General features: G+C 43.4%; 2 protein-coding genes across 2 annotated transcripts; both read right to left on the bottom strand.

The window, feature by feature from the left end:
• Positions 1-3629: 3629 nt before the first annotated feature.
• Positions 3630-6587, bottom strand: MYOD1 (myogenic differentiation 1; the record flags this gene model as incomplete). The annotated part of the gene is made up of 3 exons (XM_080617406.1): positions 3630-3880; positions 4495-4573; positions 6027-6587. The coding sequence occupies 3 exons, from the start codon at positions 6585-6587 to the stop codon at positions 3630-3632; spliced, it is 891 nt and encodes a 296-aa protein (XP_080473532.1).
• Positions 6588-12725: 6138 nt separating this feature from the next.
• On the bottom strand, positions 12726-17266 carry LOC308221161 (ferritin light chain-like; the record flags this gene model as incomplete). Its single annotated transcript, XM_080618124.1, has 3 exons — positions 12726-13205; positions 14502-14648; positions 17084-17266. 3 exons carry the CDS (start codon positions 17264-17266, stop codon positions 12726-12728), a joined length of 810 nt encoding a protein of 269 aa, XP_080474250.1.
• Positions 17267-23687: the final 6421 nt, after the last annotated feature.

Raw genomic sequence — 23687 nt, 5'->3', positions numbered from 1 at the left:
GAAACATCAGACAGTCCTAACACTGTTAGTGTAAAGCTCCAAGCCCAAGTTGAGGCAGACTCTGTATTGTCCTGCCGAGGCAGCTCGGGAAAAGGACCAGTCTGGTTTGCAGTCACCCCCACCTTCTCCCAGGCTCTGCATGTCAGTGCAATCTGTGGGATTCACATCCTTTTTAAATCAGGTGGTGTTTCTTTAGGTGCAGAATACTGAACAGGAACCTGTGTGGTATAAACCGATGATTTCAGGCTGTTGGTGTATGTTTGTAGCTCATGCTGGAGTGCTTCTGTAGACCAAGTGGACTGCAGTTTGTCTTGTAGGACCAGCTCTAAATACCTAAACACATCTTTAGGAGCCAAATTTAAGAACCAAAGTTTGCAAATGTTGTATCAGTCCTGTATCTGTTCCTCAGCTCTGCTTATATTCTCCACCACTGCTGGAATTAAACTAAAGCTCTGAACCCAAATATTTCGAAATATTTGCCCATAGACTGGGATATACTTATGTCAGTTACATGCTGTCCTCTTGATACACAGAGGAGTAGAGTAACTCCAGGCATTTGTTTTAAATATATTACCTTAGAAATAGACAGGAAGAAATTGCACAGGGAACATATTTTCATTATTTAAGTTAAAAAATAAATACAGTTGTAACTTGAACACGTATTTGTCAGCAGAGACACTCTTTGGCCTTAACCCAGTGGACTTTTCTCATTGACATGAGTGGGGAAAAGGTGGGATCTGCATAGGAAATCTGTGAATATTTTTTCTTCTTCATCCATCCATCTATTTTGGGATGTGCTAAATGCTTGTTCTCTGTTGTAACATTAACATCAGTATGTGGAAACTTGGGTTGCTAAAATAAATCAGTGTAATGCAATATACATGACTTCACACGGAACTGCATGTACATGGTTGAGCGCAAGCGCCCCATGTCCACTCTGCCGTGTCAGCTTTGCAGCCAGGTACACCCTATTGTGTCCCACAGAAATGTAAGGCAGGCATAAACTTTGTGCTACCAGTATGTACAGAGTCTCTGTAGTTCCTGAGCTGGCAAAAGGTTTCTTAGTTGCCATTTACGTGACAGTAATATAGATATTTTTCCCCGCCTCAGAGTCTGGGGATGGCAAAGTCTGTAGTATTTCACAAAAGCATCTTTTAATGTTTAGCACTGTAGGGCCTGAGCGTGTGCTGGAGGCAAAGTTTTACTGCTGATGTACAAGACATTGATTTGTGAGGCAACTATGTCTCTTTAGTTTTTGTAAGTTAGTGATATAGGCTTCAGACTAACCTGGGGCATTTTTTTAACTGTAATAGAGATCCTCCAGATTCATTCTAGTATGAATTAACACCTTCTTAAGTTCATTTAAATTTTGTTTTTAATTAAAAAATGAAAGGGTTAAGCTTGATCTTTATAGGCTGGACTGTTTTCTGCCCACAGTGAAATCAGTGGGAGACCATTAGAAAGTTGGACTTCAATGAAGATGTTGAGGGGCCACTCCTGTCTCAGAGTCCCCTCCAATTCATGGAAGCCTGGCCTGCTCCACAGAGTGTACTTGTGCCTCTACACTGACTCACCATCCACCATGGTCACAAGAACTCAGATGAGGACTGAATCCCCCTGACTGCTACCTGCCCTGCCCCTCTGGGTTTGGATGAGACAGCAGGCTCAGAACATACCTCTGCCTCAGGAGGAAGAAGTAAGTGTATTGTTGCTCTCCTCATGACACAAAGCCACTCACTCTTCTCCATGGAGCACTGACCTTTAAGGCCCCCACAACTAAAGGAGTGAGAGACATTCCCATGGAATTAGCTGTTCCCCCTTTCTTTTTCCTGCTTAAGAGGTAAGAGCTGCACAAATTCCTTTTTTAATAGTCACTTAAGAGAGAATACAGTGGCTGATCCATCATCATGTATTTAGAGCTGATGACAATAGCAAAGTCAGCTTTCAGGGTGTTGTGGTTTTTTTTTTTTTATTTTTTATTTGTTTGCTTGGGGTTTTCTTTGGTGGATTTTGTTTGTTTTTTTTTTTACTGTGATTTTTAAACAAAACCATAAATCGCAGGCATATGACAAGAAATGGATTGCTTGACTATGGCTGTAGCTGCTGGTTTTACTTGTCCAAATGTACAGAAATGCCCTGATGGTTACTTACCAATGACACTCTACCCAGGGCTTAACATTTTTCAGTTTCATGGCAAGTTCGCAAGGTTACACAGATACACTGAATGAAACACAGCCCACTGGTTATTTTTAGAGAGGCTCTAAACAAGAAGTAAATCCCTGGAGTAGTGCTGCCAGCAATGCGTAAAGTTCAAATCCAAATTAAAGCTGCCTATCTTTGGCCTAAATCCCAACCTGAACTTGAGGAAAACTCTGATCTGTCCCTTGAACTTTATGACAAAAAATCTTTTTTGATTAGTTTCTAATACCTGAGAATATATGAATGTGGTACAAACACTTGAAAATTAGAACTTCAATGAAAAATCTGAATTTTTGTCCACGAATGTTGTACCTGGTCTTGTGAGATACTGTTGTGTAACTTTTAAGTTTTGGTAGCTGCACTGGAATTTGGAGAGCCTAATTTATCGTGATTCTTAGTTCTAACACATCTTTGTGAGATCAAGTTCTACAGTGCAATTGTAAACTTTGGGGGGAGAAAAAGAAACGTGCTTATTTACCTCACAGATCTCTTTAAGGTGATGTTGCGAGACTCAGTTTACAAATCACTAGGATATAACATGAAGAAAGTAGACCCCCTTTCAGCAACTTATTTATGCAAAGTAGTTGAAAGTAGTGCAACTGAAGCATGGTGGCATGGTTTAGTGTGAGGTGTCCCTGCCCATGGCAGGGGGGTTGGAACTGGATGATCTTAAGGTCCTTTCCAACCCTAACTATTCTGTGATTCTATGTTCTTGGTTTCTTTGCTGAATCAGAGCTCGTATCTTCTTCCTGCCAAGGCAGCGATCTTAGTATCACTCCTAAATGCACAAGTAATTCTAGAAGCCCTAATGAAAGTCAAGATAACACCACAGATTTTATAAATAAGGGTCTTTATTTAGAATACTGTTGGAAACATTCTTGGCAACCACATTGTATAAATATATAAAGTTTGACACAACAAACCAAGCAATATTAAATATTTTTTTAATTTTTCCCTTTTGTTTTTTCATTTTTGCTTTTGTTTCTTTTTTTTTTCCTTTTTTCTTTTTTTTTTTTTTTTTTTTTTGCAAAGCAACTCTTATTTACATTTATACAAAAAAATTTATAAAAAATGGTCCACAACCTTATTTTGGCCAGAAGAGGAGTAATAGGAAGGATCTGTCATGCCACTACTGTTATATTCTCCTCCGCATTCAAGAACCAGGTTCCTATTCCCCAAAGCCTAGATTAAACATTGGCCATTTCATGGTATACAATTTAATCTCTAGACATATTAAATAAATTTAGTTTAACAACCAATAAATAACTACGTGTATTTTGAAGTAATATAGGTTTGAAAAGTTATATATTTGAAGGAATTTTGAGTGGTATTTTAAAACCGGAACAAGTCTTAAGTCTTTTCAGTCTTAGGTCTTGGAGTGTGGCTGAGTGGAGCAATGTGTTTTCAGCACAGTCCCGTTGGACCTGCCTTTATAACACTTGGTAGATAGGGTTGCTGCTGCTGTTATCCTGGGGAAGTGGGGTGCAGTTGGTGGGAGAAGGAATCTGGGCTCCGCTGTCATTCAGGTTCACTCCTTCTGGGGAGGAACAGGGACTCCCTTCAGCAACAGTTTCCACTGGAGGCAGTATAGGACATGTGGAGTTATCTGTGGAAATCCTCTCTACAATGCTCGAGAGGCAATCAAGGCTGGAAACAACAGAACTCTTCCCATGCTTTGGATCTAAAAAACAGGCAAAAAAGGTGCTCAGTTTATTCAATGTGTACTTAACGTCAGTACGATGCAGTTCTTTCATAAACCCCCACTGACTGGCTAACAGTTTGCATCTGTGGCCATGTAAAGATTCAGAGGAAATTAACATTGGGGAAGGAAACCAGTTATTAGAAAATAAGAGATGGTAACTGCAAAATGGAAGAAAGATCCATTTTTGAAGAAAAGTGCTACTTTTGGGGCAGGATGGATCCAGGGTTTCACTTCAGTCCATAGAAAGGGAAGGTAACATTTGGAATCAATTGTCAATTTCTCCAGTTTGGATCAATGATAGGTAGAGTTAGAAGAATCTTCATGCAACACATTGTTAAACACTTAAAATTAACTGCAGGGAAGAATATACTTGCATCCAGATATTATATTTGCAAAACAGGAAATGCAGCTATAACATACTCCCATATTTGCAAATACATCTAGAGGAACTAGCATCAACAGCTCGCTGGCTGAAAAGACAGTTTCTTCTTTCAGCCCAGGTGAGGTCAGCTAAACAACTGGAGGCAGAGAAGGCATGGCTGCATTGACTGCCTGTCTCCATGTTCCACGCAGCCGTTACAGCATGTACTCACCATTTGGTGATTCTGTGTAGTAGCTGCTGTCATAGCTGTTTCTTCTGCGGGAGTTGCAAGGAGGCCCGCTGTACTCCATCTGGAAAGGAGAGCAATTTGGGTGAGGTCACTGCCTGGGGACAGCCTTTACTGAAATCCCCAGTAACCATCCCATTTTGCCTTTCAGCCCCTAGTCTGCGCCATCACTCCAGTCCTGGCTGAAATGCCATCAAGTTGTAGTTTCTTTGAATAGGCAGAACTTGGCTAAAAGGGGATTCACCCCAGAATATTTCATGTGGCACAACTGTTCCACAGGAAAATTACCACTGCTGTTGCATCAAATGCCGTAGCTTTACAAATAAGATGAGTTTTTTCCAGCATTCTGATCAGATATTGCCCTACATATATCTTCAATTTACAACAGGGAGACCAAAAGGAGAATGAGCCTTTTTTCATTTAATTTTTGAAGGTTTTTCCAAACATAAGTTAAAAAGGCTTTGTCTACCTTTGTCACTTTATATTTCTTTAGTTTCTTTTCCCACTTCCATTTCATACAGAAAAAGCATCAAAACATTGACCAATATATTTGTTTCCAATACTTTAATCCACAATAAAATTTCTCTTTCTGACAAAAGAAAAAGGCTGTATTTTGAAGAGGGATCCTATCCATAAATAAGTCTTCTCTCCAATCTGCCCACTATCTCATAATGGCAGATATTCAACTCAATAATGATGATCACCACCAGAGCACAGAAAAAGAAAATAAATCTCAGGTCTTGAAGTGCTGTCAATATTCCACCTGAGAAGCTCTCCTGCACTCCAGCCACCACATCCCACCACCCCAGAGTCAGAGCCCCAACCTACAGTCGCAGTGAGAAGATGTGGCGATGAGACACCTTATATGGCACCCACCCTTCCTCTTCCCTCCCCATAACATACAAACATGACTGAAAGCTTGGGGTCTCCTTCCTGTTTCTGGTAAATGTCAATGGAAGGGATGAAGTGAGAGGAGAAATAAAGAATTTTTTTTTTTTTTTTTTTTTTTTGGTAAGGGTCAAGAAAAACAACTCTGGTTGCTTTAGACCCTCCTCCTGTTATCATGATGAATGGCAGAAAACAACTCAGGCACTTATCAGCTCCCCTGTAACTACCATGACCAAGGGGACTTTCCTCTCTGATGTCTTTAGACACAGGAACAGGCAGGGCTCCTGTAGCTCCCCATGTCCCCATCCCAGGCGGCTTCCCATGGTGCTCCCCCAGCAGCTCTCCTTTGGCTCCCCCAGGACACAGCAGGACCTGCCTAACTTCTCATCCCAGGGAAAAAAGTGTGTAAGATATTTTTCTTCTTTCCCAAAGATCCTGGTATGTGTGGACCCCCACCTCCCTTTGCTGCTGGAGCTCACGACAAGAGAAAGCACTTTGTCTTATGCCTAGAGAGGTATGGAAGGCAGCTGCTATAGGAAAGGTGGGAGAAGTCAACTCGCCCTGCAGAGGTTTGGACCGACAGTGTCTGGGGCACCTCGGTGGCAGGGTGTCCTCCCTGGGGCACTCACCATGCCATCAGAGCAGTTGGAGCGGGGACTGGAGGCATCCGATTCCCCACTGTAGTGCTCCAGCACCGGGTAATAAGCATCCTCCTGCTCCCGCAGCAGTGCCTGCAGACTCTCAATGTAGCGAATGGCGTTGCGCAGGATCTCCACCTTGGGCAGGCGCTGGTTGGGGTTGGTGGAGGTGCAACGCTTCAGAGTCTCAAAGGCCTCATTTACCTTGCTGAGCCGCCGCCGCTCTCTCATGGTGGCAGCCTTACGGCGGTCAGCATTAGTGGTCTTCCTCTTGCAAGCCTTGCAGGCCCACAGCAGGCAGCGGCCGGCCTGGTGGTGCCCGCTGGGTGCCCGGACATGCTCCTCCTCGTGTGGGTGCCCGTGGTGATGCCCGTGGTGGTGTGGGTGCTCCTCGGGCTTCAGCAGACCCCCCACATGCACCAGCCGAGGGTCCAGGTCCTCAAAGAAGTGCATGTCCGATGTGTTGAAGCACGGGTCATCATAGAAGTCATCAGCAGCTGCAAAGGAGCAGAGGGAGCCCTCCGTCATTTCCATAGGGCCCAGTAAGTCCATGGGGGTGGCAGCGGAGACAGTGGCTGTGCCAGAGGGGGGGAGTGAGGAGATCAGAAGAGAGGGGGCTTCGATCGGGACCTTCAGCGACAGCCACCGGCCAGGAGGGTGTTGCAGAGCGGGGACCTTCACACCCTCTCCCAGGCGAAGCCACCCCCGATAGCAGCTGCTGCCGCCGAGCCCTTCCCCAACCCCGCCGGTCACGGAGCACCACTCGAGGCCGCATTTATGCCAGAGCCCCCCCGCCCCCCGACGAGGCGGGTCGGGACGGGGCGGGGCGCGAAAGGGGCTGCGGCCAGCGGAGCCCCTGGAGCAGCGGGGGGGGAGCGGTGTCCGTCGGCCGCGGGGGGCCCGCGGGCCGCTGGTGAGGGCGGGTAGGGGTGTTGCAGAGCTAACGGCAGCTGCTGCCGGCGCTCGGCTGCACGGGTCTTTTTCTCTTCTTTTTGTACTTTCCCACATACACACTTTTAAGCCGCCCGCCCTGCCCTGCGCAGCCCGTCAGGGTAAGCCGTGCTCCCCGCTGCCCGAAGATGCCGGCAGGCGCCAACCCTGCGCCCCGAGGGGCTGGCGGCGCTCCCGCTCTTCCCGCACGCACCGGCGGGTGTGAGACGTTTTGCAATGCGTCTCCTTGCACGTCCCGGCCGGTGGGCGGCGGCGGCTCCTCTGGTTTCTCCTAGGGAAGAAGCCCCTAGCCCCGGGATGGGTTTCTCGGCACCGGCCCCTGCCGTGCGGCTCTGCGGCCACAGGGTAACTACTCCGGGGGCGTTCGTGAGGGCGGACGGTGTGGGCGGCACCTCAGCGCCGGCGCCGGGCCAGGGACGCCGCGGAGAGCTGGGTCCGTTCTCGCGCTGCGGGCGCAGAGGGTGTGAGGGGAGAGGCAGGGCGGGAAAGGTCGTGGCTGAGGGGAGCCGGCGGGCGACCGCCTTCAAAATGGTGGCCGCGTGGTGGCGCTGCGCTCGGCGGCAGGCGGCGGTGTGACACGGCCGCCTCTAGGTGGGGGTAGCGGCCTGCCGCGCTGCCCTGCCTGGGCCGATCGTCCCCGCCGTCACCTCCGCGCCGTGAGCGGGGCCGCGGCTACGGCAGGAGGAGGGCGAGGAGCCGCCAGGTTCCCGGGACAGGGTGATGAGGAAGGAAGTGAACGCACTCGTCCCGGAGAGCAGTTTCTCTGGAGCCGTGGTTCTCTGCCCTCCGCCCGGGGTGGGGGGATGGGGGTGGGGGGGAGAATCGGAATTCCCAGCAGAAAAAGCGTGTGTGCCTGGGGTCTTTTCTTGGGAATCAGGGTGTCCCTGGCCACGTGCGACCCAGGTACATTTCAGAAATACATACCAAGAATGGAACAGGACTCAAGTGCTGTTAATTGAAACTGTTTGACCTCAGAGCAAAATCAGGTTGTGTGGGAGGGTGAGGTCTGGAGTGGCGAAGACGCCAGCTAATGCCTGAACAAGTTGCAGCCATATTTATCACAGGAAGCATTTGATTCCTCCAAATAAGCAATGTAGTAATGGCTTAGTAACGATGTACTGGAGGAGAGCTGAGGCCTGCGTTATGTTCAGCCATCACTTCAGCAAATGACTCATTTCATATGAGCTATGATGTATAAATTTGCATTTCAGGTACTTCTTTCAACTCAAGCCTCTGTTTATTCTGAAATCTGAAGAGAGAGACTTCACCTTGTGAAGCAGCATTTTGCTGCACATGTAGTTGTGCTGCAACTGGATTGCTTGTGCAACAGGAATTTGTCATTTGGGGTAACTAGCAGTGGCAGAGTTTGGACCTTGGAGAAGTGGGCTGCTTTTTGGTAACATCTCTCAAGAGTGGCAGAGTTTTTACTCTGATTTTGGAATATCCTTTAAGATGAGGAATTCGGTTCTTTTTCCAATACAGAAGCACTTCAGCAATTCAACTATGTGATTTCATTGACTTCAAGATTGAAATAGTTATGGGTATTTTTAATGTGCCATAAGATAAAATTAATTTCTATTCTGCAGCTACAACTGTTGGTAAAATTGAAACTCAGTTAAAATCAAAAGCAAAGCTCAGCCTTCAGCAAGGCAAAGGGCGGGCTGAGAGGTTCTGAAAAGTTAAAAGACATCCACCAATGATGTAGTCCCCAGTCCCTGTGCCTATGACTTTCTCAGAGGAGCTATTGTTATGTGATTTTTTTTTTTTTTTGCAAAAGTTCCTAATCTGCAGTCCCAATTTTCTACTTAAATGTCTTTGACTAGAATTAAAGGTAAGGACTGTTAGTCGCATTCTGTCATTATCTTCAAAAGATAACATTTTTATTTAAACTATATGTTTTAGACTCTGTACAAACTCACTCTTTCAGTGTGTCCAGTGCTGGAAAGTGGTATGTCCCAAGCAGATCAGCTGTTGACCACTTTTACACATTTACAAGTGTATGTCCCATCTGTTTCCAAGAGGCAGAGTAGCAAACTTGTGAAAACACTTCACTGTTATTACAGAGGTTCCTTGATCCAGAAGGAATGAGCAGATTTTGGGTTTGGTTGGTTTGTTTGTTTGTTAGGGTTGGTTTTGGCTTTTTTTTTTTAAGTAAAAATAATTCATATTCAAAAATAGTGCTAGGTATACAATAAGGGATAATAAGTATAAATGAGTAATAGTTGTAACAACTAAATATGTAAATTGGGATATCAAGGCCTGGTGCTGGCTGTGTGACCCACTCAAGACACTTTAACTTTCTCTAGATCATTGGTTTCATTTGTGGAAAAGGTAATTTTACCTTACCAGTGTTATAGTGTATTCTGTCACCGTGTGCTTCTAGGTTATATTTGACCCTAGGAAATGGCACTCTGGGACTTGTGTGCATAGTGGTCACCTTGGGCAAAGTGGTAGCAAATGGTGGAACTTGGATAAGCAGTACAAGGAGACTGCCAGTAATTGTCCATGAATGAGCTTAAGTGCCTGAACTGATCTAAGTGAAATAGTCATGAGAAAGCTGTGACCAGATGGTGAATTCTGCTCAGAGTGATCTTCCAGTGGAGGTGCCCTTGAGGACTCCTTTTCAGCTGCTGTGACCGGACCTAACATTCACTTTCCAGTATTATTAACAAGATGGATTTGTCCAGAAAGATGTTGCCTTGTATGGTGGGGACTGAAAAAAAAGTCTGTGCAAAGAGCAGATCCTGAGGTGCTCTGCTCAATTTTGTGTGGTCATAGTAGAAAGGATGAAGGACAGCATGATCTCCACATAGAGACTGCAAGTGAATTCCTCACTCTGAGAGTAGGCACCCATAGGCAGTGCTTGTGGCAAGCATTTAGAACTATGCTGTTCTCAATACCTGTTTGGAGCATCTGTGGCTATAACTTAAAATTCCAGTAAAGATTAAGTTTCTCCAGAGCTTCCAGTTTGGATGCTGTATTTAGGGCACTGGTGCTGCTATTCTGAGCTGTCCCAGACTGTGCATGTGGATGGTTTGGGTGTTGCTTTGGAGGTACTGATAGAGAGTATGTATATGAATAAGCAGAGAAAGAGAACTTTAAACTTTTCTGTAGGAGTTGTTGCGCTTATACCTGTTCCACATTCATCCTTCATCTCCTTTTTTGCAGGGTGCTATTGAAAAGGAAGCTGAGAAGGCAGGGACAGGTTGTACTTCCTGTGCTGAGAAGCATGGACAGACTCATCCTACGTACAATAGACAGGTATTATTAACACAGTTTGAGATTACATTTATGAGCATATGTGCCCTCTTAGCAGAAGCAGCATGTGGACAAGAGGAGCTTGCTATCTACAGTAACTGATTGATTTCTTTTTCCTTTTTCATGGGATAGAGACTGGGAAAATAGCTGACTGTGAGCTTATGTAAAACTAACAGAACTGTCTCTTCAGGCCCAGAATGTGTTTTGGAAAAAGGGAGAAAGACCTACAATCTGAGAATATGTGGATATTTATGGCTAGAAAGATGAATAATGAGAAGAGAAACAGACATGGCAGTATTTCAGGAAAAAAAAGAAGCAAGTCCTGCTTAAAAAAAACTCCAGAAATATTGGATTCTTTGTTATGTTGGAATTCATTTAAGGTAAAAGACAGTCTTAAGTGCTGGAAACCATGGAGGAGGCTGTACCTCTATTTCAGAAGGTCACCAGCTCTTAAAGAAGACTGTTGCAGAAGTAGGTCACGCATTACCTACTTCTGGAGTATTTGGAGTGGGTTTATCTGGCACTAGTTTGTAATTCAGTGAGTAGCTTTGCTCTGTTCATATTTAGTGAGCTGTATTTTAATACTGAGACGGATGGATTCCATTGCTCTTATTCATGTTGAGTTGCAGTCAGTGGAACTAATTGTTGAATAAGGTATGCTCAGCATGAGGATGGTGATGGAATCTACCCCAGATGGAAATATCTTTTAAACCACTGCTATATTAGAGAGCAGCCATCTTAATACAGGCAAATCTAGCATGTTGCTAAAAGTGCTTCAAGCTGTTCTTGTGGCACACTGTAGTATTTTTACAGATAAATGCAGGGGTTGTTTTAAAGTGATCCCCTCCCGCACTCCCAAGGTTGAATCATATTAACAGAAAGATTGGGAAAACATTTGCATTGTTGTCTGTCCTGTGGTAAAACACCAACAGAAAGTAGGTGGGATAATGCAGTTTTGCAGAAATCACTACTAAAGTGCAGCTGCGTATAAAAGTCAGTTTACTTAAAATGTTTTGTTGTACAGTGTTCTTAATGCAGTTTTCTGACATTTCTTGTCATTCTGTGGTCTTCCATCTCGTGCAACTTTCTGAGTAGAAACGTATTGGTGCAGTTTTGTCTACACATGCAAAAACTCTCTTGGAGAATACTAGCATGCCTATGCAGTAAATTGAGGAATAGAGTATAGATGCAAATTGCCATTTCTGAACTGAATTTATTGTCAAGCATAACAAAAGTATCACAGTATTACATAAAAGTGTGAGACAATCTGTCAATGAGGCAAACTCCAGGTACATAAAAGGTAATCTATACAGAGATGAAAAAGCTAGCTGCAGGCAGCTGATCTAACCAGTTGCTCTTCTTAGGTGACCTTGGTAGCCAGTGTACAGAGAGGCTCTCCTGTAGGAGATGAACAAAAGGAATCTGGACAGCTCTGAACTTTACCCAGTCTGGCTAAAGCAAAGGCCTTAGGTGTGGTGGTGCTAATAGCCTCCTTAACTGAACACTGCCCTAACTGAAAAGCAAAACTGGCCACTCTCTAGGATGCAATTCTAGTTAATTGTGTTGTATTTTCACTCGGATCTTACTCCTCTCCTGAGTACCATGATAAATACAAGACATAGCAGTAATGTCATACTAATACCATAATTTAGCTAGCTGAAAGAGGGGTCTGTATGGTAATTAAAACATCCACCCTAGGTTAAGTCTGAACAGAGCCCTAGAGCTAGTGTCTTCAGTGACACTTGCAAAATATGCATGAGAACGTGTAAAGATCACATCTAATGAGAACCCATAATGTATCTCCTCTGCTTTATGAGGATGAGAAAAGCCAACCAGGCAAATAACTGTAGAGAATACCAGCACATTATCTTACTCCCACTGTTAAGAAAATGTTTGCATCCTTCGTCCTGGAGAAGTACACCACTAGAAATAGCTGGGTGGTAAGTAAATGAATTGGACTATTCATTTAAATAGCTACTATTATAGAAATAAGGTAAGAAAACCTTGTTTTAAAACAGTCTTTTAAAAAAAAGTTCATTTTGTTAGTATACTTGTTAGTAATGTAAAATATGTTAGTAATATAAAATACTTAATATTATAAAATTAAATGTTTGGATTTTCTGCCACATAGAAGTTTCCGTATACTAAAGTTGCTTTTTTATTTTTAATAAAAGTTATATATACTGTTAGAAATAATTTTCACTAACTAGTCATTTAAGATAGGAAAGAGGTTTAAAAGCTTCTAGGAAGAATCACATATATAAAAATGTGATTAATGCAAACAATCTAGGTAACTAGCAACCTTGCTGTCATTTAAACACAATAATGATATGGGCTGGATTTTGAGCTGTCACTCAACAGAGGACAGAGTGTAAGGCAGGAGGAGAAATACAGCATCATGTCTCCTGAGTCTTGGTCTCAAGTCCACCCTCTATACAGGTTTGCCTTAGAAGCTGCCTTGTAGCTGCAACAGCCACAGCGTTAAAGGCCCTCCCTACCCTGTTTCACTTTTGCTCCTGTCCCATCATTACGCTGTGGCAGCGTGGTAGCGCAGTGTATGGTTGCATAGATTGGCCCTATGCCATTTCTGTGCTGGGAAGATTCTCTCAGGGGTTGCTTCAGACCCTCTGCAGCTCCTGTACAATGCTGCAGAGGCAGGCAGGGCTCTGTGCCTGTTCTGAACTCTTCCTGCAACCGGTCCATAAAGTAATCCCCAAGACTATTTCTGCCATCCTGGGAACAGTCAAGCCTGCGAGCATTGGTCAGCAGATCTCCCATCAGCTTGATCTTCTGGATTTTGGGCCCGATAAATTGTTTCTTGATAGTGCTTGCGCTATGAGGGTCGGCATTTTCAATACTCAGGGCATAAAGCTCTTCAAAATACCGTACCATAGTTTTCCACTGTACCATTGCTAGTTCCAGGGCTTTCATCAGACCAACTGCATACTCAGAGTTTGGTTTCTAAAAACAAAGACAGAATTACATTTATTTAGAAGAACAGCTCATCTTACTGTATTCATTGATGGTTTCCTGCAACTTACCTGGTGCTATAAACAAGATGGGCTAGGATTTTGCAACAGCTCCTCCTAGTTGGGAGCATCTGTTTTTTGTAGAGTTGGATGGCTGTAAACACATAGAAATGGCAGAACCCATGGACTTTTTCAAGGAACAGATATACATGGCAGCAGTTATGCTTTAGGAGCATTCTTAACCCAGGAAAACTTATCAGAGAATCAGAATGGTTTGAGTTGGAAGGGACCTTAAAGATCATCTTCTTCCATCTCCCTGCCATGGGCAGGGACACCTTCCACTAGACAAGGTTGCTCAAAGCCCCATCCACCCTGGCCTTAAACACTGCCTGGGATGGGGCAGCCATAGCTTCTCTGGGCAACCTGTGCCACAGCCTCACACCCTCACAGGTAAGAACTTTTCTGTTACATCTAATCTATTTTTTTCAGTTTAAAACTTACCCTTCATCCTGACATTACACTCCCTGATAGAGTCCTTCCCCATTTTTCCTGTAGGCACCTGTTAAATACTGTAAGGCCATTATAAGGTCTTCCCTGATTGAAACTGAATATTTAGAAGTTTTTCAAGATGGCCTTTTTATTTTCACTTTCTTCAGCTTAACAACTGCTGTAATATGTCAATGAAGAGCATTCTGTACTAAGTATTTACAGAGTATTGATTTGGTTGAAGAGAATCAGCCACTTGGTCTTTAACAGATGTGGTGCATTTTTTTTTTTTTGTTCCCTAATAGCTTTGAGTTATTCCTTTGTACCTATGCAAGCCTGAGTCAGATCTCCAGGTCAAATTTTATCTTGAGCTGTGCTCCAGCAGGACAACTACTCCCCCAAGCTGAATGTTTCTCCTACTTACTTCCTTACTACCTTTCTTAGGTGCTAACAGATTCTAGGCTTCTGTTTAGTTCCAGTGTGAAGGAGACATAGTTGGCTGTTTCAGTCTCATAATCCGTTACAGCATGCTAGAAACAGCAGCTGAATAAAAGAAAAAGGGGACCACTGTTCATATTCTTTTGGGCTAGAAAGCAACCACATAGTTAGGGCTGTATGTCTCACAGTTTCTAGGCATTACAATCAAGAATAAACCCATGACCACTAATATGACAAGGAAATTATATCTGGAAATCTAATAGTGGATGAATGCAGACATCTGAAGTACCAACAATATAATGCAAGAAGTCAGAATAATTACTGAGAATTGCAACTGCTGGAGAGCTTATCAGCTACTACCCACCTGAATGGTTTTAGCACAGTAATGGCCACCTCTTTCTTGTTGATACTTCATCAAGGCCTCTGCAGCTTTTCTCTCTTCCAGAGCTTGATGCAAGAAGAACTTTGAAACATTTGGTAGAGCCACATGTGACTGATCAAAATATTCACCCTAAGCACGTAAAACATGAGTATTAACATTTGCTGGAGATGGGACTCGCTTGCAGCAGAACATGGCTTTATGAAAACTTGGGAGAGCCTTCCAATGGAAGCTGTTCTACCAGCACAATCGCTTTGAAGACCTAATCCAAATTTCTACAATAAAAGAAGTAGTTATGATATTAAATGAAAAAAAAAAAAAAATCTATACTTCTACTGGAACTCCTTCTGTCCTTTAATACTGGACAGGTAACTGCAGTAGTGATGTTCTGTCTCAGCAGCAGTCAGAGACTCCCAGAATATTTGATTTATGAGTGGCTGGGGATGGGTTTTGATGTTTTGTGTGGGCTTTTTGTTTGGCTACTTTTTATATTTTTTAAACATAGTCACACAAAGAACATCAAATTTATACCTGCAGGTCAGCATTCCAATGAAAAGTTACCTTTCAAAGATATGAAAAAGATGAGGCAAATAAAAAAAGCATAACTTTGCATCTCTTTATTAGCTTTGTTATGGGTAATGTTATTCCAAAATAAAGAATACTGCTACTGAACTGTACTGTATGCACATGTCTAGGAACGCTTAAGTATTACAACCCTAAACACACTGCAGACCTTGTTCTGATCTGTATGGGAAAGTAACACCTTTAACCACTGCAGTATTTTAATCATGCTAATAGATCTATCAGCTCTTACATTACAAGAATTTTATCCATGGTAGTGCTGTCCATAAAGAGAACTTATTGGTGGTAGCAAAAGAGAGCCACCAGGTTATATTGGCTTCAGCACTGGCTCTGTACTGCTCTGATATTGAGAAAGATGAGAGGCAGCAGCTAGGAATATGCCAAGAACCAAACTGAGGTAGTTAGTATCTTCATCTGCTGCTTCCCTAAACACGCATATGTAATGCAGCACAGCTTTTGTCTTCTGGACATGCTCTGGGTTGCAGTACTACATCTCAAGCTGTTGGCTTGTAGCCCGCCTGTGAGGGAGAAGGAACAAATATTTGCATTTCCTAAGTTTTTCTGCTTCTTATTGTTTTCCCTGCTTTCATCTATTACTCTGTTTAGGTATGAAATACTTGTGTTTCATCTATGCTGCTCTGTTTAGAAAAAATGCAGAAAAGTTATATACACAGTACAAGTTTGTTTGTCTCTTGTATTTTTATGGCCATCTGGATACCCCAGACCTGCGACACACATACATATGTGTGACCATAAAACCATTAAAGAGAAAACACATACTGGAATCTTTTACTAAGAACATTCATTGAAGTATTTATTTGCATAATCCTTTTCCTGAAGTCACTCATTCTTGTTTCTGTTGACAGGAGAGTCAAGATTCACTGTTTTATAACCAATTACTCAGTGCAAGTGTGCTGTGTGACTTCAAGTAGAGCACAAGTTACCACATCTGCTTAACTGTTAAGGTAAATATTTTATGTAAATCATTAACTGTTTAATATGTTCACATTTCTAGGTTTGATGTATCCACAGTTAATATCTAATTGAGCTTTCCCCATCCCACCCAGCTGCCAATCACTAGTATCATTCTAATCCACATGCTTAACAAGTAGAGGTTTTACTGCATACTTACATTTTTATTGGACTAATAGTTGATACCGTGCTTGATCAAAAGATCTTCGGGATATACTGAATATAGTTTGTATTGCTTCTCAGTGGATGTTTGGCATCAGAAGGGATAGCATTGATAAGTTTATGATTTTAATTGCTTTGTTAAAATACATATTGCCTTAATATTTGATATGTAATCAGACACAATTTTAACATGCATGTTACATGGTAGCAGAGATAACTTTAATAACTTTTTTAATTCATGTCCAACATTACTGCATGTGGAACAAAAAACCCAAAGGAAATAGCAATGTTTGCAAACTTGCTAACTTACTTCACCAATTAACCACACACAGCTATTTTACATACAAAGTTTGGAGGAAAAAAAAAAAAAAGCCAAACTCTGAGAAGTTAATAGTTCAAATTTCTTAGTGTTCCCTGTGACAGTCCCTCTTTTCATAGTCATAACACAAGTGCCTGCTTCATCACCCACTAGTTCCGGACTTTTGCTGTCGTTCCGCTAGCCGTGTCGGGGCTGCCCCGGGCAAAGCGCTGCGGTAGCAGCGAGCATCCGGAGCCGACTCCGACAGCAGCGCTGCTGCACTGCCGGGTCTGGGTGCGAAAAGAGCCCCCACATCCCACTGGGTCATTTCATGGGACAGAACCACTCTTCCATACCTACCCAACTTTGAAAACCCCCTTAACCCCCGACAGCGCCGGCGAGACCTGCTCCAGCCCCCGGACACCTCGTTACCCCATCGCTCGGCGGCTACTCAGGCAGGGCGCGGGGGGGAGCCACGCTGCGCCCTCGCCCGCCTCTCGTGACATCCTCGCCCGATCCCGGTCCCGATGCGGGCCCCGTCCCGCCGCCTTACCAGCGCCTGGAGGCAGTAGGCGAGCTCCAGCAGGGCGCTAGTGACGCCGCAGAGGCCTTCCTCCACGGCGGGCGGGAAGCTCTGCCTCACGCGGCTGCCGGGCAGCGCGCGGTGCGCCTGGCAGGCGGGCAGCGTCACACGGGGCCGCTTGGAGCGCGGCTCAGCCATGGCGGGTGCCGCCATCGGGCAGCTGCCCCACCGCGTCCCTTGATATAGCGCGGGCACCTGGGACACACCTTGCCGCGCTCGTCGGCGCCGGGCCGCCCCTTCCCGCCCCTCTCCCGGCCCGTGCCGGCGGGAGGTGCGCGGGGCTGACCGCCCTCACCGGGAAAAGGGCAGGGCCGCCATGGTGCGCGCGCCCGTGGGGTGGTGCGGCCGTGAATAGCCGGCAACTGTGTGGGGCCGGGGCCCGAGGTCCCGGCCCCGGCCCTCCTCCCTTCGGCCTGGCGTTGGTCGGTAGAGTGGGAAAGGCCGCGCAGTGACTCGGCCTTTCTACGTGGGGCTTATTTGAGGGACAGTCGCCAAGGACGGCCACATTTAAACATCTCCAACAGCGAACTGTGAGAGAGCAGCGCGGCCCACTTGGGGCCGCAGCAGCTGATGGTAGCTGTGGTCAGGTGCAGTCGTGGGGAGGGTGCGGTCAGTGAAAATCCTGGGAACTGAACAGTGTATTTGAATGGATCTTGCCTACAGGGTAAATCCTTATCTGTTCTAACTTAGAGCTAGAAATGTTTGTGTTGAACTGGTTCTACTTAGGCAGATTGAACCATCTTTAGTATTGTAACTAATAATTCTCAGTTTATAGAGTGATTTAAAGATACTGGTTTCTGACTTCAGGTTTCTGACTTTTTCAACTGTTGGATGGAGCCGTGCGTGTTACTGCTTGAGCATTTTACCCTTAATACTCAAGCCAGTGGAGTGGAAATACAAGTAATCTCAACACCCTTCAAATTTGATAATTTTCTGTTCAGTGACTTTCTGTTCAGTAAACTTAATGTTCTTAGAGGGTGCCTATGATATATCAGGCTGACCTGAAAACTGACTCTAAATTTCCTTAGTCTCCATCTGTCCTTTAACCCCTCTTTGTATGAGAACACCGTTCAATTTATTTTGCTTTATGCTTCATAGAACTAAAGGCAGTGCTTGTCATTTGTATTGTAATAAAATGTACTGTGGAAAAATTCCATTACGAAGTAATGTAGGGATTCTTGCTACGTAGCATGAGGTGGTGTCACATGCTGGTTGTATCTGGTCTGAGAATAGTATTATCTGTTCCAAAAACTTGTGATCTCAATTCTTGATTTTCAAGAAATGCTGTATTCTAGGGAACAAAAGCTTTGTTCAGTTTGTTAGTTAAAACATTTCAACATGGCATAGAGTAAGTGCAGCTACCTGCTATCAGGTAGGATTGCTTTTTTCCCACCTGCCCTAAACTGAAGGGAAAGTCTTGCATATCTCTTCCAAACTGCCTGCTTGGGGTAACAATAGCTGTATATGACTTTGTTACAAGTGAATCTGGGTTAGATCCTTACTCCCACTAAATCTTGAAGTACGAAGGTACTTTACAGATTTCCTCAATAAACTGATGTTGGGTGAAGAGGGTTGGACGCTGAGTGATCCTGGCCAAGGGATCATTGTAAAGTGCAAGTCATTGTAAAAAGGATTGGTAAATAGGGTTGGTGAAGGATTGATCCTGTTTATTCCCATAATCTGGGGTTAAATGTGTAGTGTTAGGCACATGTCTTGATGAAACATGTCTATTTGTTTCTATGATTTGGCATGACTTTGGTACAGAACATTTTGAAGAGTGTTTAAAGTGTATGGCAGAGTGGGAAGCTAAACAACCACAGTGTGGTATACAGAACTGCAATTAAAATTCCAGCAAAATAAGCTTTTTTACACACACACGTGCTCCTCCCTCCCCTTTCTTTCTGTTCTTCATCATTGTTGGTGGGTTTTAGCAATCATCTGCAAATACTCTTTCTGCTGAGACTACTTTACAAACAGTTTTATCTGGCCATTTTCTGTCTTGATTCTCCCTCATTTTAACCCCAGGTAGCAGGAGTTGTGGCTGTTGCTTCTCTCCAGTTGCCATCTGTTAGCTTATTTCTAGCTGTGGCAGACTTTTCATGGGCTTTGCAGATAATGTATCTGTTGCTGCTGGACTTTTTTCTTATACGATCATTCAGTGCCCATCAATAGCTATGATGAAAGTGGAGGGCTATGTTAGGAAAAAAATAATAAGTGAATAAATGTATGATATGTATGCCTATGAATTAGCCTTCTTCATAATGTTGTTTTATAATTAAGCTCTCTGGCAGGAAATGGAGAATGATTCATACCAACACCAATAAAATCACATGTATTCATGTACTGGACTTGAAGTCACTTAACCCATTTTTATATGCTTTTCCGTTCTCAACAGGTGCTTTATTTCACTATTTTATCTGATCCCACTATTTTTAATTTCTTTTTTCCGTGGAGGAAAAGCCAGCACAACCTCTGAGTTGTTTTGTTGCCTTTTTGTATGGTATGACTCATAAAGGTAAAAAAGCAGCCTGAAATTTGGGAGTTTACTACTTAAGTAAGCATAGAAAAATAACCTTTTTTAACTGTCTTACAGTAAAAGTAGTCATTAGCAAAACATAAGATGGCCCTGGGGTGACAGTAGCACTGTGACCAGGCTGTGAGGGGGACAGTCTGGAAAATGCTTTTTATCTGTAGTGACCGAGCAGATGGAAAGGTCCAGTTTGTTGTAGTGCTGTGCAATCACCATGTTTTAGCTGTAGAAGAGGATTTCCCAAAAGTAAAAGTTAAAACCTGTTCACTTTGAAGTTAAGAGTCTTGATGTTGTTGGTATAAAACAGAGCAGACAGGAGCCTGTTTCTTGGGCTTACAGATACTGAAAATAACTGCAGTGCTGCAGCCACACATATTTTACATATGTTCAGATTATTAAAATGGGATACCACAAGTCCTGTTTGTTAAACACTTGGATTTATTTTTATTTTGGAGGTAAGTTTTGAAAATGCCTTTTTTTGGCACTTGCCTCACATACTCTTAAAACTTAGTTTTCTATTGCTTTCCTTTTCTAGAGTCAACTGCATCTTGGTGAACTATGTGTAGGTAGACTCTTGGCTGTGACTGTTGTCCTGCCTCCACCTGGTTTATGGTTGACACCTTCAGCTATCTTGTGGCATCTCATCTCGAGCTGCATGTGACCATGTTTGAGTGTGTGTGAAACTGTGTATGTGTGCATAGACTTAATGCTGGGGCTGCAGGTAAAACTGCACCACAGCCACTACTAAGTTGCGTCTAGGAGCTATATATCACTGTTTTCTCTGACTCACGTTATCACTCTTCACAGTGCAATTTTAAATGTTGACGATTCACCTACACTGAGTTGTTCTCCCCTAGTCTTTTCTCATTGTATTTACAAAATAGTTAGGTGTGCAGACTAGACTTCTCGGCAGTTCTGTGTCTTTAAGAGCCCTGCATCTGCCAGCGCTCAGGAAGCCCGCGGTTTGGCTTGAGCAGACAGGCAGGAGGGAGAGCTGGAGCCATGGGGGCTGGCTGGCTGTGCTTCTTGCCTGGTGGCTGCAGGGGACAGGCAGCCAGGCTGAGCGAGCTTCAGCCTGGTCTGCACCATTAGCCCTTCAATCTCTATTTCTCCTCTTATAAATACACAAGATGTAAGTGGATTTTTAATTTCAGGTGGTACTGGCTGATACTACCCACTTTTTTTTTTAAAAAGCTGTGCTTAGGGGTAAGTTAGAATAAATTGTCGGGGTTCATCTGTCTCTGAGATTCTGCAATTCTTATTTGAAGCCACATTTAAAAAAACATAGGCCAGCAAACTTAAGGCTCGTCCTTGCAATCTGTCCATGGCATATCATAAGTCCGGTCCCTTATTGGTGGTTAAAGCCACTAGGTCCCAGCTCTGAAGCAAATGTAAAAGGAATTCTGGGGAATTTCTGAAAACGTGGCATACCCCAGGCAACATTGCATAAGGGAGTTGTGCAATCCCAAACTGACTAAAGCCTGGCATAATTTATATATCTTGCCTTTCTATTCTATTTTCCTTTCCATAGCTGTGGGGAAAAATCTGCACTTACTTTTGGACAAATGAGAAAATAAGACTTGGTATGTTGAAAAAGGCAGTGTCTTTGTACAGTCTGTGCCGTCTGCAATCAGTGATTGCAGGTAATGCCTTCCAGGGAGTATAAACTTCAGTAGGTGTACTCTGTGCTCCAGATGACCCTTGAGGGAGCATCAGACCTACCTCTCTGAGGTGAGCATGAGCAGATGCACTCTGTCCATACTCAGAATATTTAGGCTAGCAGAATTAAACTATGGGCAAGGGTTGAAGATCCAGAAACCATTTCTTGCCCTGCTGCTATATGCTACAAATAGTTGGTGTTTGTAGAGTCCTTGCCTAGTATCAAGAGCACCTGCTTCTGAAGTACAGGTACTCCTGACTGATGCCATTTGCTACTTGACTTGAGAGAGAAGTTAAAGCCACAGCTATGGTAAGAGGTGTGTGACATGTTTACAGGTGAAGAGGAAATGATTCTAAATGTTTTAGCTTTTGTAGTGACAAAAAAATAACAAATGAACCCTTTTCACAGTTTTTGTTTGACAAAGAATCTTTTCAAAGTTTGAATGAAACTGCTTGAGAAAAAATAATATGAAAACGTTCTTTATTTGAAACTTTCAGTGAAAACTCATCAGCTAAATGTTTGGTTTAAGTTTTATATCAATATGAGTTCAGTGGTGGTGAATCAGACAAAACAAGTGGACAATTTCACTCAAACATCATAGACCTTAAAGGCTATGCTAAATTCTGATGAAGTAATTTCTCTTCTCATCACAAATGAGCCTTTATTGCTACTTCCTGCTCAAAACTCCTCTGTTAGGCCATCTGCGTTCTATCCTTTGTAGTGTGTTGTGATTCCCTAAGGTATCTCCTTCCCTATTGTTTTCTGCCTAATTTAATTTTAATGGCTGTAGATACATTATTAAAAAAAACCTTACAATAGTAGGTGGTAGGTTGTATTCTGTGGCAGTATATCCCAGGCAAAGTCTTGTGTGCCAGTTTGCAAGGATCAAACAAGTTGTTTTCAATTTCCGTGTCTTTATGCAGAGCACTTGCTAATTAGGCATTCTCCTGATTTCATTAGAATTATGAGGTGTAACTCAAGAGTATATTTGATCCCTATCACTTAAGGTAGTCAGCACCATTAACTAGTATTTTGGGAAGTTGTTTATTCTGATCATTAGGACATGGTGGCATTACTCACAGTGATGCAGCGAAATGCTTTTGATTTTTAAACCACTACCTCTAGTTGCTATCATTTTTAAAATTTAGAAATTACTGTGCCGAGTATTTACAAATTTCACAGAACATTTTGTTCTCTGATTTAAATCCTGCATACCAAGCGCCTGCCTGGGGCAAAAACAAAAAAAGTTAGCTTTGACACTCCAAAACTGGTGGAGTAAATCCTGTGCAGCTGGCCTGCGTGAAATGTGCCCAGTGACAGTAAGCTGCAGAGAGGATTCAGAGGGTTAGGGAGAGCTCTGTGCCTGTCATGCTAGGAGTGTTTTATTGCTTTTGCTGTGAAGGGCAGCAGCACAGAGTATCCATCCTGCTCAGTATGAAGTATGCAAAGTGGTGATTGCCATGTGGTTCTGTTAGGCATATATATGGACAAAACCAACGCATAAGTGTGCAATATTGTCTTTGTATGCTGATAGTGCTTTGATGTTTTCCAACTTTGGACCTGTGGTTAAAGCCGCAAAGGGAATCTGTGAGTCTGCACCAGCTGAGAATATGTTTCTAGCACTGGACATTCCTGTGTGTTTGTGTGAATGTCTGTTCATTGGTGAGGAAATGTTGTTGGCTAGCCTGTACTCAGTGTTTGTCAAGGGAAATTCTCGGAGACTGATTTAAATGGGCAAGCCAACACAGTACAGTTTACACTTGTGTGTACTTGTGGATGAGATGCCAGTAACTGTTATGGATTGGAGACTATCTTTTCTGCCTGTGCTGTTCTCACCACCAGCTCTGCTCCTTCAGCCGTCTCTGTTTTGCTTCTTTTTGTAATATAACCCAGCTGAGACTTGGTCCCAAGGGAAAGTGACTTAAACAAATCTAAATCTCAGAAAGTCATGAATTAAAAGACATACAATTCAGGAAAATAAATTTTGGAACACAAAGTTATGAAGCTTGTGACCAGTTCATGTGAGCAGCTTGCAACAAGGTCATATTATCCTCTAATAGTTCATCAACAGGAATTTGGAAAGCCTACTTTTACTCATGTTGTGTGAGCTTTTGACAGTGCTCTGTGGAGCTGCTTTTATGAATTCAGCTCCGTTCTCAGGTTCCAGAGAACTTGGGGGTTCTCTAGAAAGAGGCACAAGAGTAACTGCCAGGAGGGAGATCAGATTTGCAGAACTGACCTTCGGAGATCAGAATGGCAGGACTCACAAAAGAAAAAATGTAAAGGCTTTCATTAATACAAGCATTTATCCATAATACACTAAAAGGGACTTTAAGAAGAGATTTGTATGCTTTAGGTCATAAACCAACTTCTAGCAAAGTGAG

Source organism: Psittacula echo (genome assembly GCF_963264785.1).
Source record: "Psittacula echo genome assembly, chromosome: 5".
Classification (NCBI taxonomy): Eukaryota; Metazoa; Chordata; class Aves; order Psittaciformes; family Psittacidae; genus Psittacula; species Psittacula echo.
This window is presented reverse-complemented; position numbering and strand designations above follow the sequence as displayed.